Source organism: Bipolaris maydis (genome assembly GCF_028858645.1).
Source record: "Bipolaris maydis strain C4 unplaced genomic scaffold PSV08scaffold_18, whole genome shotgun sequence".
NCBI classification, from domain to species: Eukaryota; Fungi; Ascomycota; class Dothideomycetes; order Pleosporales; family Pleosporaceae; genus Bipolaris; species Bipolaris maydis.
The window spans coordinates 440,309-455,108 of NW_027093874.1; the positions used below are offsets into that span (position 1 = coordinate 440,309).

Here is a 14,800-nt window from a genome sequence, read left to right on the forward strand (position 1 = left end):
CGCGTCATGGGCGACGTGCAGGGGGGTAAGAACAAGCTTGGGCCTCTCTGTTCCTCCGCAAACCTATTACCACAGCACCGCGGAGGCGAGACGTGCACAAGACCAACAACGCCTAGGCTGCGACCTGTACTGCACGCCATGGCAGTCCTCAGCCGCTAGCACCACCTTTCTTCTTCCTCGTCTTCTTTTCTTGAACTTCTCTCCGTCTCTTTTTATTGTTCTCTGTGGTAGCTCTCACGACTGCCAACAAACAATCCCCACGCCTCGTTACCATGGACGCAGGCAGCCTCCACCAGGGCCTTGAGGCCGATGGCTTCTCCTCTGGCGGTACTGGGGCTCGTTTTGCACATGCAGTCATCATAGTAGCCGGTGTCTGCGCCCTCGTCGCAAGTCTGGTCACTGTCGTGTAGGTTGCAGTGCAGTTCCTCCATAGTTGACTCCCACTGACGTAGCTATAGTGCTGTCTGGTTACAGACGTGAGTAGGCCCCCTCCAGTTCCGGGAAGGCTATACTAACCCACATGTAGGAAGAACTACAGGAAGCCAGTGCTACAAAGATATGTCGTCCGTATACTGCTCATGTAGGCTTCACCACGCGTCTGCCTTGTCCTTATGCTGAACGTCCACAGGGTCCCAATCTACTCGGGCGCATCATGGGCCAGCTTGGTCTCAACCACGGCAGCAGCCTACGTAGAGCCCTTCAGAGACGTTTACGAGGTACCGAGATCACTATCGCCCTGATTCGCACACACTGACCAATTCAGGCCTTCACTATCTATACTTTCCTCCAACTGCTGATCAACTTCATTGGCGGCGAGCGAGCTCTTATTATCCTCATGACCGGCCGAGCCCCCGTCTCCCACCTATGGCCGTTGAACCTATTCTGTCCCAAGATTGACATCTCCGACCCGCACACGTTCCTTGCTATCAAACGGGGTATCCTTCAATACACATGGGTCAAGCCGCTGCTCTCGGTGGCCACCATTATTATGAAAGCCACGGGCACATACCAGGAAGGTTATATTGGCTTAACTTCGGGCTACTTCTGGAGTGGCATGATCTACAATGTCAGCATTACAATCAGTCTGTATGCGCTCGCCATGTTCTGGGTCTGCATGTCCACGGACCTCAAGCCCTTCCGTCCCATGCCCAAATTCCTGTGCATCAAGGGCATCATTTTTGCTTCCTACTGGCAGGGCTTTTTTCTTTCCATCCTCGTGTTTCTTGGTGCTATCCCGGATGACGTTGCCGGCTACACTCCTGACAATCTAGCTGCTGCCATCCAGGATGCTCTCATATGCTTCGAAATGCCTCTCTTTGCAGTGGCTCACTGGTATGCCTTCTCCTGGCACGACTATGCCGACTCAACCATCTCGGCCGCAAGGCTGCCCGTCAAGTATGCACTGCGTGATGCGTTTGGTCCTCTCGATCTCATACAGGACACCAAGGAAACTTTTGCGGGCAAGCATTACGAGTACCGGTACTTTGATGCGCGTGACAATGTACTTGCACACGAGGAATCTTCATCAAGAGCAGCGCGAATGGCAGAAGGAATGCGCTTTGAAAGAGGAGGCAAGGGCAAGTACTGGATTCCAAAGCCTGGACAAGGCTCAGAGCATGAGCCTTTGCTTAGCAAAGTCACGTCAAGTCGCGCTCGAGCAATGAGCCCTGGACCACACAAAGCTCTCAATGGCGAGGGTGCCAAGTACGGAACACTCGACGTTATTGAAGAGCCCGAACTAGACGCCGATGAAGAACGACTGTATGGAAATGCACGTGAGCTGGAGTTTGGAGATTGGAATGTAAGTGGGCAAAATGACAAAAGTTGCACATTTGGCTGACTTGCACGCAGTACCCCGTCATTGAAGCGCATCGACCTTCACGCGAAGACCGCTTGTACGCGGATCCCAACATACTGACTGCATCCACCAACCGCAATCTACTACAACCGACCAAGGACCACAAACGAAGGCGGAAAAGCCAGATTAAGGAGATCCAATCGTCTGTGGACAAGGGCAAGCAGCGTCGGGGGTCGAGTGCAGCAGGGTCTTCACGGTCAAAGTCGCCACATTCCAAATCACACGCGCCCTTTAGCCACCTTTTGCGTCAAAAGTCATCATCGTCGAGCTCTGGCAAATCGGACCGGACGCAGCTTGTGGACTTGGTCGTTGAAGATCGCCAAGCTGAGGAGGTGGAGCGGGTGCGGGCACGCAAGGAAGGAGGCCCAGGATGGAACGAAGTTCCGGCAAAGCATTTTGTGTAGGTCTAGGCTTGAGGCAGACGTGGTGCAAATGACTAACTTTTGTTGCAGCCACACGTATCCCAAGGAAGGTGAGACGGAAGAGGTGCGAGAAGGCTTCAACCCTGATGAGGCGGAGGCACACAATCCCGAGGTGGAGCACAACCTGAATCGGCCGTTTGCTGTGGAGGAGCAAAGCGAGGAGGAGCAGCGGGAGCAAGACATCAAGCCGCACGTGACGAGCGAGGCCAATCATTGGGAAACGCGCGACGTCAGTGAGCACAATGAAGATGAGGAGGACCGGCTCAGCCCGTCATATGGTAGTTTCAGAGAGGAGCGGAATGCTTGGAGCCAGAACTAAGGGCGCACGTCACTTGTTCCACACACGAGGCATATGCCGGTCGATCTTGTTTCATTCCAGGGTCGGTTTGGGCATGGGGATAGGTGTTGTCGGCTTTGGTGGGTTTTCTGTTTGCTTTATACCCGATGTTAAGTTCGGTGCGCATCATACATATGCTTTGAGCGGTGAGTTTCTGGGGTTGGGGAGTCAATGGCGTTGATGCAATACATGATTGAAGCAGCCTGGTTCATGTCTCGACACGTGCGGAGGCTTTGTGGTACAGCTGTGCATAGGTCTCGGCTGTCACCCAAGCATTGGATTCAGTCATTGCAAATGCAGCACAGGCGTTTTCCTGATTGAGACGCAGGCCCAGATGGCGAGCCGTATGTGGATGCCGAAGCAAGCATGTGGTGGAGTGGCTTGCGCCGCGTGGAGGCAGGCCCGCCAAGCCATGGTGTCTGAGATGGTGATTCGGCAGAGGGTTACTCTTGTTGAGATGTCCAGTGTTTCAACGTTTGGGGGCCTTCACCAATGGCGGCACTGTGTTTCGAGCGCATGTTGGCTGATATGGGCGATGGCAAGGTGGATTGGCCGTGGGCCGTGTGTGTGTATGTACACATGCATGCAGGACGGGAGCGAGGCTAGCGTCGAGCGGCGCATCTTTGCACATGTGGCAGGCGCACGCGGGACGAGCAAAACTATGGAGATTGCCGTCGCGACGAAGCTTTTGGGTCGCAGTCGATCCCCTCCCAACACCACTACTTATGATCGCCCGTCATCGCTACAGATCGCACTACGTGCTCAATGCCAAACACTCCCGGCCCGTTGCGCCCCGCACGTCTCAGAGATTATCAAAATAGACCGTCGGCGTGGGCCTTCTGGGCTCTCAAGCTGCGACAAAGCTGCGCGCATACTCTGACAGGCCCGAAATGAAGCAGCAGCCTCAAAGACCACGCCCAACCAACGAGGCGCATCTTCCATCAGGCCAGCCAGCCCTTGGCTGTGCCTTTTCTCGCGGTTTCGGTCCGCAAGCGCTATTGCTTCTTCACTGGTCCACACAGCGCTGCCACTTCTTCCCGCTATGCCTTGAGCGCTTAACCGTTGGTCCCTCTCGGCCAATCACATCTCACCCTCTGCCTTTTTGCTACCTTGATGCCAGCAAGCCTCCATGCGAACTAACATGTGAGATTAATGATCGCCATGCCGGGTATGCATTGCTATTGGGCCCATGTCTACACGAGAGAGCAAGGAGCAGGCCTCAATCTATAATATGAAAGCATCTGTCGTCCCGTGCCCTGCCACTGGTTTGCTGTTCTTGAGGGCCCTGGTGGACCTACAAGGCTTTGAAGCAAAGGACCACTCAAGTCCAAGGACAACGCATATTCTGTCAACGGTTCAGCCTCTTTTATGCCCCCCTGCCTCTTTCGTTCCATTGTCCTTCCCCGCTACCCTTTCTTTTTGCTTTCCCAAACCCTTCTTTCCGACATTTTTTTCCGGTCTGGTAGTGACTAGCTCCATTGCAAGCGCGTCATTCTTCCAGCATCTTATCATCATCATTATTATTTTTATTGCTGCTGATGTTTTCTGCTCAACGGTTCTCTCATTAATTCGGACAATGGGTTATTAGCTGCACTGGTTTGCAAGCATAAAAAGAGATATACATCACGGGACACGAAAATATGCACGAAAAAGAGCAGAGCTCGCCATGGCTGGCCATCAAGTTTGGATGCTGTGCGTCCAAGGAGGATGTCATTGATGAATCGAGAGATGATATAAGAGGCATTGGTGGGTTTGATCATGCTCAATAAACGCAATACGACGCTGACATTGATCAATCAGAAGAAACCGACATGCGCATCTGCTATGAGCAGCCTCGTGCTGTGCCTCAGCCCTGTGCTGAGCCAATACATGCGCGTCCATCAACAAGTCAGTCAGTCAGCCGACACGTCTCACAATGGGTATCAAACAGTCGTGAGTATGCCACACGTGCCTCGTCTCGCACCAGCATCTCCACCCTTGCACGACCTAGCCGCTCGCGAGCCCGCCCTAGTATCAGCCGGCCCACCAACTTTCGACACTTTGACGGCCTTGATGACTTCCCATCAATGCTCGACGATGCGTCCATGCCCGTCCGTCGTCGTCGGAGCTTTCGTCCTCTTGAGCTCTCCATCTACCTACCCAATGGCTGTGGTCGTCTCTCTCCGCTGCCAGACTTTGGCGACGAAGAGTACTGGTCCAACTTGCCATCACAGCTCTCCCGTCCCCAGGAAGCCCATGTCCGTGTAAGAGACTCGCGTACGAGTTCTGTCTCTTCGGAGCCTTCTTCGTCTTCCTATCTTGTCCAACGCAAACCTGTTCGTACCAACTCCGGACGCACCAGTGTGCAGAGCCAACACAGCACTGTCACACATGAGAGGAGATTGTCTGGAACTACCATGGGCACCATGGCTACGCCTACACTTGCGTTTCTGCCTGAAGATTCACCTCTTCCAGACAACCAAGTATCCGAAAGGCCCTCCATCCGTCGTTCACACACTTCCGGCACATTGTCACCAGCACGCGTCCTCTCACGCCTCCCTTCCCCATCTCGTGCTCGTGCCAACACCGCGCCCTCCCGCCCTGGCAGCATCCGGCGCACAAAAACAGACGTCGACGACGCCATCCGCGAACTCAACACCATCGTCGAAGAACGCCGCGCAAGCGCCTATCGTTCCCAAACTCAAACCCCCTCCTTGATCAACCGCCCTCCGCCCTCGCCCTCCCACCACGTTCCCTACCTCGCCCCCTCAATGCGCATGCACGTGCGCTCAGAGACACTATCTGATATCGGCTCCGCCTTCTCAGCACCCTTAAGCTCCAAGACGCTCCCCTCTACCCCGGAACCCGCCCGCCGAACCACCTTGGGTCTCAGCCTCGCAGTCCCCCCGCGCCTCCATACCGGCCCTCTAACTTCGAATCCTCCCACCCCGCCTCCAGCCGCAACACCCACCACCCCAATTGCCCGGCTAGGCGCTTGGCTCAAACGCTCTACCTCATCACTCGCCTCAAGCGCAACATCGCTGCCCGCAACTCCTAAGACGGCAGCCTCCTTCTACAAGTGCGAAGCCACTCGCCCCAATCTCCCCTCTTCCTCCTCCTACTCCTCCTCCAACCTCTCCGACCGTACCCTGCACACCCGTCAAGAATCCCAAGCCAGCACCGACACCGCTACAACCGCCACCCTCTTCTCCTCCACCCGCACCCCGACTCGTCCCGAATCCCCCGTCTCAAGCATCGCCACCACCTCTCCACCCCGCAAACTCCGCCGCGTCCCTGCGCCCTTGATCCTCGTCGACAACAAGGAGATTCAGATCGACAAGCTCGTAGTCTCACCCGCTAGTACCCGCTGCAATGTTACGCCCCCCGTCAGTCCCAATAGGGACTTACTCAAGGGCATGGAGATTGTCGCCAAGGATGTTCATCTCGGTGCGAGGTGGAGTCGACGCAGCTTTTTGAGGAGAGAGGGCGCGGTCGGTGTGGCGTTTTAGATTAGCATCTGTGCAAGGGGAGGAGGGATGGATACTAAGGCATGGAGGTTTAGATAACTCTTCCTTTTTTTTTCCTTTCTTTTTTCTTTTCAACCGGTCTTTTTTTTTCACTGGAGATGCAGGGGAAGGGGAGGACAAGGGGGGGCGGGAGTTGGAAGGATAGAAATCACCCTCCTCCTCCTCTTCCTCCTTCCCTAATGGACAGGTTTTTTTTTCACGGTTTTTTTTTTGATACCCAGGTAAGATGTGGCAATTGGGGGTTGGCATGGTGGAAACGGCTTTCTTTCTTTCTTTCTTTCTTTCTTCTTGGCCATGTGCCGAGTCTCTTTTAGATATATACCCCTCTGGTGCCTGGCTTTTTTTTTTGCCTTCCTCTTTATGCCCCCCTTTTTTTTCTCTCTCTCTTAGTCCAGAAGATTGTCTGTCTTTGGGAGGGGAATGGAAAAAGAGGCAAGGGTGGGAAGGAGATGCGGATGGGATTTGGGGGGTGGATAGGATAGTTTAATATGACTTTTTTGTCTGGATGCTTTTGGTGTGTGTTGGAAATGTGTGTGTGTGTGTGCAGTGAAGTGTCTCTATTTTCTTTTCCGTGTTGTGATGGTTTGGAGGTGTGGTTGCGGGAGCGAGATGTTTGTTGTGTTTTCGCGACTGTGGAGGCAAGATGGGAGGAGATGAAAGGAGATGAGAAATGGGGTAGGGATGTTGCCTGCGTTATTTAAACCAGTGAATTTGGCATTTAAAATCTGGCCATTAAATTGACATTCGAGAGATACGTGAGGATGGTGGATATTTCGTAGTGCAAAAAGTATCGACTTGCAAACATTTTCGTAACTAACTACTTGGAATCTCGTTTTACATGCGAACGTTATGATTATTCAATCTTTTTTTTCTCTTTTGCTCCAGACACACGTACTTAGATTAAATGAAATCTTCCAATGAAATCTTCGTCGTGCTTGCAAGTATTTGTCTACCGTCTTTAGGTAGTTAGGCAGTTTTCCTCCGATATCTTCATTTTTTTTTGAAACTAGAAATAAAAAAAACAGTCCCCCTCACACCCAATCGAATATTCAACGCACACTCACAACCACGATTCATATGTTCCACATACAGTAGAGTTTCTAGTACACCTATTCCATTTGCATAGAAAAATCATATCTGTTGCTACCCCAACTCCCAGCCTCTTGACCATCTCCAACCCTCCCGCGGTACACCTCGCAGCCGCAAACTACCTTATCGTACCCGCAAAAATCCAATAAGCCCACCAGAACGCCACAAAAGCAGCTGTGACATTCCCAGATCCCGTGCCTGTGCAGTAGCGGTCTGGGAGGAAGAGAAAAAAGTCAGCTAGTTATATCACGGAAGGTACGTTGGATGTGTTGGATGTCAGTGTCAGAGAGCGCTAGACCCAACTAGGTAGGAGCAAAAGGTAGAATAACAATAAATGCATTAGATGAAATAAAACACCGAGCCACACTTATATGCAAGAAAAAAGGGGCGAATATTTTATGCGTTTGAAGCAAGATGAGCACCTTCATGCCAAACCTCTACATATGTAAACAAACAAGTACATCAAAGGCAGAGGAGCAACATCTCAACGAACTTTAGCTCACGCAAAAAAAAGAAAGACGCACGTGCAAACCGTCCTCACCAAACACTAGATCCCGCATCTCCCAAACACCCAGACCCTTTCCCGCAACCCACGTGCCCTTATCCCAAGCACCGCCATTTGCTACAACCAGATCTCGCATGCTTCGGCCATCGCCGCATACTTACTTTAACTCAGTTCAGCACTGTTCAATCTCCCCCCGCGGACCAATCACTCTAGTCACCTTCCCAAAGCGGAAAAGAGGCATCGCGGGGGCCGCGAGCAATCGGCGCGAGCAGCCAATCAGCGCGTCGAGAAAGATACACGTTCCTGGGTAAAACGGGTAAGTTTTCTTGTGGTACTGTGTTCATGCCGACGGTTTGAGAGGCGAAAGGTGAGTTTTGTACGATGCAGTTCCTGACTCTGCTGTTGGAGGTGGGGTTGGGTTCAGGGGGAGGCAATTGGGTGCAGTTCCCGGTGAGACCGAGTTGGTGGGGGTCAGCAGCGGAGGTAGGTGCCATTGTGGTGATAGTAGACAACGACAAGGCCCGCGGCTAGCAGCCTACTGTGTAGGACCGGGGCTTTCTAGGACGCGGGTTGCTTGGTGTAGAAATTGCATGAGAGAAACGGGTAAGGAGGGACAATCGTATTTAAGGGACATGGGGGCAAGGCTTGGTCTAGAGAGAGGTTTATAGCTGGGCCTTCTCTTTGTGTCGTTCGTTCGCTCACTCGCTATCTCAACAGCACACCGGTGCTTGTTGCCTTTGCCCAGTCAACAATGGCGTCTCTGACCCGCTTGCTCGCCCTGTCGGCATCTGTCGCTACCTCTACGGCCCTTACCATTGCCGAGATCAATGGCGTGAAATTCATCTCTCCGTATAGGGATCAGACTGTATCTAATGTCTCTGGTATCATTACCGCAAAGGGCCCCGATGGTCTCTGGCTGCGTTCCACAACACCTGACCGCGACGAGCGCACATCCGAATCGATTTACGTTTTCGGTCGCACATTCGGTAGCAATCTGACTGTCGGAGATACGATTGTCGTGGGCGGCAAAGTTACCGAATTCAGATCCAACAAGGACTACATTCCTATGACACAATTGTCGACTCCAGTATTGCAAAACAAACTGAGTTCAGGGGCAAATGTACAAGCTTTGGTCATTGGGAAGGATACGCTCAGCCCACCGGACAAGCAATACAGCAGCCTGGATGGTGGTGACGTTTTTGCCGTACCGAACAATGTCAGCCAGATCAGCGTAGCGAATCCTGAACTCCAGCCCAAGAAGTTTGGCCTCGATTTCTGGGAAAGCTTGATGGGCGAGTTGGTTACCGTCAAGAACCCAACCGCTCTTACAAAGCCAAATCAGTTTGGCGACACATGGGTTGCAGGCGATTGGAAGGTTTCCGGCCGCAATAGCCGTGGTGGATTGACTATTACGGATAGAGATGCCAACCCAGAGGCCATTATCATCGGTACTCCTCTGGATGGAACCACGAACCCCAAAAATACCAAATTTGGTGATTCGGTCGAGGAGATTACTGGTGTTGTTAGCTATGCATTTGGCTTCTACCGCATCCTACCGAAAACTGCCATCAAGGTGACCAAGAGCCAGACGCCTGCTCTTCCATCTCCATCCAAACTCAAATCAAACGGAAAATGCGACGGCATTACCGTTGGCGCGTACAACGTAGAGAATCTCGCACCAAACTCGACTCACCACCCAGACCTCGCAAAACACATTGTCAATTACATGAACAGCCCCGATATCATCTTTGTTCAGGAGATCCAGGATGACAATGGCCCAATAAATGATGGTGGTAAGTCTTTTTTTTTCAGCAAAATTGCAGTCTATCAGTTGCTCTGATTCGCCTGTTGTGTTGTGTTTCACTAGCTTCCACAGATGTAACGTTGCACCCAGCCTAAGCTGAGGGCACCTGCTTTGTTGTGATACTGACCCCGTATAGTTGTGTCCGGAAACCTTACGCTGACGACGCTCAGCGCTGCGATCGTTGCTGCAGGAGGACCGAACTATTCCTTCACTGAGATAGTGCCGGTAGACGATCAGGACGGTGGTCAGCCAGGGGGTAACATTCGCACCGCGTACTTGTACAAGCCCAACGTTCTCCGTCTTTACAAGCCAAATCCGGGCAGTTCGCTAGATGCGACCGAGGTAGTTGCTGGTCCTACACTCAAATACAACCCTGGTCGCATTGAGCCCGCGAATGCTGCGTGGAACAACAGCCGAAAGCCATTGGTTGCGCAATGGGAGGTTATCGAGAAGGCGAGCGCAAAGAAGCCGAATGTATTCTTCACCGTCAACGTGCACTTTGCATCAAAAGGAGGGAGCAGCAGCATCCACGGCGACGCGCGCCCCCCAGTAAATGGCGGTGTTGGTAAGATCGTCGAAGTAGAAACGAGTGCGACAATCGCTGACACTGCAATTTAGGCGATCGTCTCGAGCAATCACGTCTAACCGCCAACTTTGTCAAGGTACGTTTTAGGATGATCTGCGGCTGTACTGTACGACAAAGCGCAAATGAGGGTGGCTGCAGCATGCTTCTCGTCTCTTTGTTCCTCGGCAGCACCAGCAACGCCACCCTTGCACAGGAAGACCTGCGCTTCCCCTGGGCAATCCGTCTATAATGTAAACTTGCAGCGAGACTAACCATGGAATAGGATATCCTTTCGCAAGATAAGAACGCTCGCATCATTACTGCAGGTGACTATAACGAGTTCGCCTTCGTGCAGCCTCTCAAGGAGTATACCAGTATTTCAGGCCTCCAGGATCTCGACGCAGTCGTCAGGATTGACCCAGTCGAACGCTACACCTATCTGTTTGATATGAATGCTCAGGAGCTGGACCACATGTTTGTATCGCCAGCACTAGCCAAGAAGGGCAGAGCTGAATTCGAACATCTCCATGTCAACACATGGCCGGATTTTGATTCGCAGATTAGCGACCATGATCCTTCGGTAGCAAGGCTGGATGTGTGCGCTTAGATGATGCATGACATAATCTAGTAGGCGGTTAAATGAATACAATAGGCAACGCTGACCCTGAGCCTGGCTGCGTTCCGTGAAACCCAAGTGCAATGAATCCGTGCATGAGAGCCTGTCGTCTATCTTTTTAGATGCATAATCTCCGTCTGTTGAGGTGGACTGTACACTATTAATATCGTGCGTTATTGCGGCGTCGTTTGTCAAGGGAAGTTGCTAATTTCTAGGCTGCTAAGACGCAAAGGCACGTTCCAGTTGCTAAAAACTTGTGCGGCGTCCCAAATGGCATTTGTGCATTACTATTGGTAGGCGCCTCTTACATGCATCCAACTGCGCCATATCAGTGCATCGACACGACAACGTATCATGTCAGCAAGAATTGTGGAGGGGTGGATTGGTGGGGAGCAGGCGAGAGACTCAGCGGAGGTTTGTTGATAAACTTGGAAATCTGTTGATGGCCACGCGACAAGCACATGGCTTATTGTGACGTTTCGACTTGCAGGGCTGCCCAGTGGTCCGCAAACCCAGCTCTTGGTTACATACCATACCGCAAGTTGGCTACGTGCGGACGGCTCAACACCTGTCGCCCGCTCCGATACCGTGGCCCGGGTTTAGAGTGTGTGTCCAACATGGATCATGGCGCTCAGCTGCACAGTCGCGAGGAGGAGTAGCTTCCATTCTCCCGCCGACAAAGTGGGCAGCCGACACCCCTGTCGAATTGCATGGAGGCAGTGTTCCATTTACCCGACGCAGCTATCTGACTTTCGTCAGCCAGATCCCAGTAACCGCAGGCGGAATGGATTTCAACGACAACAAATGATGGCTTGGGGGCGGGGACAGTCATGCCAAGTCCACGGTCCTAGTTAGCGCTGCCAAGCTTCCCCACGTCCCCAGATCCGACGTCAATGCCCGCTAGATAAGGGCTTTGCATCGACTGTCACACAGTGCCGTGAGCAAATGCCGTCTGTCGCAGAAGCTCAAGAGATGGCGCGGCTGCTACGGCGGAACGAAAGCTAAAAAAAAGCTTCGCCCTTACCGGCTGAAAAACGTTGTCCTGCAGGCCTTCCCGTATCCGTGGTTCCATGTCGAGGGCGCTGTTGCCAAGGTCTTGGGAGGCACATTCACGCGGCCAAATGGACACATGGATAGTGCCGAGAGACTCCAAGTAGCGCCACACCTGGGCGTTCTGGAACGCAGATAATGCCTAATTCATCGCCTTGGCCCGAAAGACGGAGTGGGCTCTAGCGGACAAATTGTTTTTCAAAGGCCCGTATACCGACAGGTCCGCGCTCCTCGACGAACGCAATAGAAGCCCGAGACTGAAACTTAATCTGAGGCTTGAGGCTTCGTCGGTATGTACCAGACACTAGACACGTTGTAATCCGTTTAGCATAGTGGACTAACATGTCGGAGCCATCCGTTGGTGGGTATCGGTGCGACAGATTTGATATCTGTTCAGACATGGTGGTGGTACTGCAGCCGCTACGGTGCTCTAGCGCCAAGTCAACGTGCGCTGCGATCATCATTCCTTCGTGGGCGTCCGCCACAATAGGACGCAGGAATTGATGGGGCCAGCTAAACGCGCCGTCTTGACCCATTCAACCGCCCCATGGGGTTTCGGGGGCCACTAGCCGACCCGGTCATGTCAATCCTAGCAGAGGCCTATCTCGTTTCGAGGCAACACACACACGGCGTGTGCGAGCCCGGGTACATATAGACCCTTGACTGCCTCTTTTGCCTGCGTCCCCCAGTCTCTCGTACTCCCTTCCATCTGCGACAAAAGCAACATGGCAGCTGCTCCAGACCTCAAAGCCCTCGAGGCTAACGAGAAGGGCGAAGACATCTACACCAATGATGTCAACAGCTCTCAGGCTAGCACTCCGGGCGACCTCGATGAATACCCAGATCCAGACGTAGGCAAGAGCGATGAAGAGCGTGCCAAACTCGTAAGTATAGCCTCTTAACCTGCCTGTGGGCAAGGCTAACCCGTATCCTAGGACAAAGCACTTGTTTGGAAGATGGACAAGTGGCTCATCCCATGGCTGTCGCTCCTGTACCTGCTCTCCTTCTTGGACCGCACCAACATTGGAAACGCTCGTGCCGCCAATATCGAGCGGGACCTTAAAATGGGAGGTCGCGACTACAACCTTGCCTTGACAATCTTCTTCATCTCTTACGCCGGCTTCGAACCGCTCACCAACATCGCCATCAAGAAATGGTCTCCTCGCGTCTTCTTTACCGTCATCATCCTCACGTGGGGTGCCATCATGACACTGATGGGTGTTGTTCACAACAGAGCCGGTCTGCTGGCTGCCCGATTCTTCCTCGGTATCGCAGAAGCCGGACTGTTTCCTGGTGTCAACTACTACCTCTCGTAAGCCGGAGCCTTTGTTGTAGACCAGACAGTAAACTAATCTCGACATAGGTGCTGGTACAAGCGTCAGGAGCTTGGTTTCCGTGCCGCTCTCTTCTTCTCAGCCGCTGCGCTTGCTGGTTCGTTCGGTGGTCTTCTCGCTGCCGCCATTACCGAAATGGATGGTGTTGCCGGTTATGAGGGATGGCGATGGATCTGTGAGTTACCCTTCTCTTCTGGATCGGAAACCTGCTAAATTGTACCACAGTCATCATCGAGGGTCTTATGACTGTATTCGTCGGTATTTTCTGCTGGTGGATGGTTTTCAACTTCCCAGACACTGCGAGTTTCCTATCTCCCGACGAAAAGTTGCGAGCTGTTCGTCGACTTAAGCTTGATGGACAAGCCCGCGCCAAGGTCGGTGGAATTGACCGCCGAGACGTCATTGCAGCCCTCAAGGACTGGAAGACATGGGGATACTCCGTCATCTACATGGGCTGTCTCTGCCCGCTCTACTGCTTCTCCCTGTTCCTGCCGACGATTCTTCTTGGCATGGGCCACAAAGGCACCAAGGCCCAGCTCTTGTCGGTCCCACCTTACGCCGTTGCTGCAGCCATGACTGTCATTATTGGTTATGTTGCAGACAAGACCAAGAAGCGTGGCTACTGCAACATGTTTGTATCGGCCATTGGATGCGTCGGTTTCGCCATGCTGCTCGGTACAACGAAGCCAAATGTCCAGTATGCTGCCACCTTCCTCGGCGCCATGGGTATCTACCCAACTGTCTCCAACACACTGACGTGGGCTTCCAACAATGTCGAGGGTTCGCTCAAGCGTGGTGTCATGGTCGGTGTCGTTGTCGGCTGGGGTAACATGAACGGTGTTGTATCTTCCAACATCTACGACCCTAAGGAGAAGCCACACTACCGTACTGGCCACGGCATTGTCCTTGGTTACATGGCCTTGTTCCTTTTCGGCGGAACTGTCTTCATGCACTTTGCCTTGGCACGTGAGAACAAGCTCAGATTGGCGGGCAAGCGCGACCACTGGGTCGAGGGCAAGTCTGAGCAGGAGATTGCTGATTTGGGCGACATGCGACCGGACTTCATCTACACCACCTAAGTCATTTTGAATGTGTGGTTATAGTTCTTTTAGCGACCTGTCCTGTATGAGCGCCTTTGACATTGTTGAACGTACATAGATACCCGCGATATTGGGTAATCTACCTGGGATCCAATTCGCTCGAATCAAGAATGATAGTATAGAAAGGGAAAGAGTGTATATAGTGGGCGATGATTGTACAGGAATCAAAAGCATTCGAACCTTGAACTATTGGTGAGCAGCTTTGGACGTGTTATGGGTGACTGTTACCCGGCCGGGAGCTTGTGAAACGTAGAGCCGGTGGCGTTAATCTCGCTCTTGATAGTGTGTCGGTGGCAAGTCCATGTGTGCTGGTTGTATGAGAGGAGATGTGGCATCTGAGGTGAGTCACGGCCGCGGATCGATACCAACAAGGCAGTGGCGTCACTCAGGCTGAATGGGAAGGAGCACCTCACAACACATGTCAGCAACAGCATGCATAGTACTACTCTATATACAACAACCCTATGTGGCCCAAGTTCCCCACTTACCCCAGAGTATCCACTTCCCTCGTATGATCTGCACCCTTAGCTTTGACCTATGTAGACCGCACCCCGGGAATGCAAACCCACCTTGATAGTGATCGTCCAGACAATTTACCGAGGTGTTCACCGCTT

The 14,800-nt window shown here is 52.6% G+C and overlaps 4 protein-coding genes across 4 annotated transcripts; all 4 read left to right on the top strand.

Moving 5' to 3' along the window:
* Positions 1-98: 98 nt before the first annotated feature.
* PSV08DRAFT_232844 (organic solute transporter Ostalpha-domain-containing protein) lies at positions 99-2,938 on the top strand. Its single transcript, XM_014220445.1, has 7 exons — positions 99-406; positions 459-476; positions 527-580; positions 629-716; positions 764-1,801; positions 1,852-2,258; positions 2,311-2,938. Exons 1-7 carry the CDS (start codon positions 273-275, stop codon positions 2,597-2,599), a joined length of 2,028 nt encoding a protein of 675 aa, XP_014075920.1. The 5' UTR covers positions 99-272; the 3' UTR covers positions 2,600-2,938.
* Positions 2,939-4,257: 1,319 nt separating this feature from the next.
* PSV08DRAFT_232845 (uncharacterized protein) lies at positions 4,258-6,105 on the top strand (the record flags this gene model as incomplete). The annotated part of the gene is made up of 2 exons (XM_014220446.1): positions 4,258-4,363; positions 4,418-6,105. 2 exons carry the CDS (start codon positions 4,258-4,260, stop codon positions 6,103-6,105), a joined length of 1,794 nt encoding a protein of 597 aa, XP_014075921.1.
* Positions 6,106-8,417: 2,312 nt separating this feature from the next.
* On the top strand, positions 8,418-10,693 carry PSV08DRAFT_405977 (Endonuclease/exonuclease/phosphatase; the record flags this gene model as incomplete). The annotated part of the gene is made up of 4 exons (XM_014220448.1): positions 8,418-9,510; positions 9,658-10,086; positions 10,140-10,183; positions 10,370-10,693. The coding sequence occupies exons 1-4, from the start codon at positions 8,469-8,471 to the stop codon at positions 10,691-10,693; spliced, it is 1,839 nt and encodes a 612-aa protein (XP_014075923.1). The 5' UTR covers positions 8,418-8,468.
* Positions 10,694-12,477: 1,784 nt separating this feature from the next.
* Positions 12,478-14,386, top strand: PSV08DRAFT_366674 (major facilitator superfamily domain-containing protein; the record flags this gene model as incomplete). The annotated part of the gene is made up of 4 exons (XM_014220449.2): positions 12,478-12,636; positions 12,688-13,064; positions 13,116-13,261; positions 13,312-14,386. 4 exons carry the CDS (start codon positions 12,478-12,480, stop codon positions 14,163-14,165), a joined length of 1,536 nt encoding a protein of 511 aa, XP_014075924.1. The 3' UTR covers positions 14,166-14,386.
* Positions 14,387-14,800: the final 414 nt, after the last annotated feature.

What these genes read in the sequence shown, in the direction of transcription:
- PSV08DRAFT_232844 (XM_014220445.1), top strand. Translation starts at nt 273, where the DNA reads ATGGACGCAGGCAGCCTCCACCAGGGCCTTGAGGCCGATGGCTTCTCC. An exon ending in GTCGTCCGTATACTGCTCAT is followed by an intron (nt 581 to 628) that starts GTAGGCTTCACC and finishes GAACGTCCACAG; the next exon opens with GGTCCCAATCTACTCGGGCG. An exon ending in TGGAGTTTGGAGATTGGAAT is followed by an intron (nt 1,802 to 1,851) that starts GTAAGTGGGCAA and finishes ACTTGCACGCAG; the next exon opens with TACCCCGTCATTGAAGCGCA.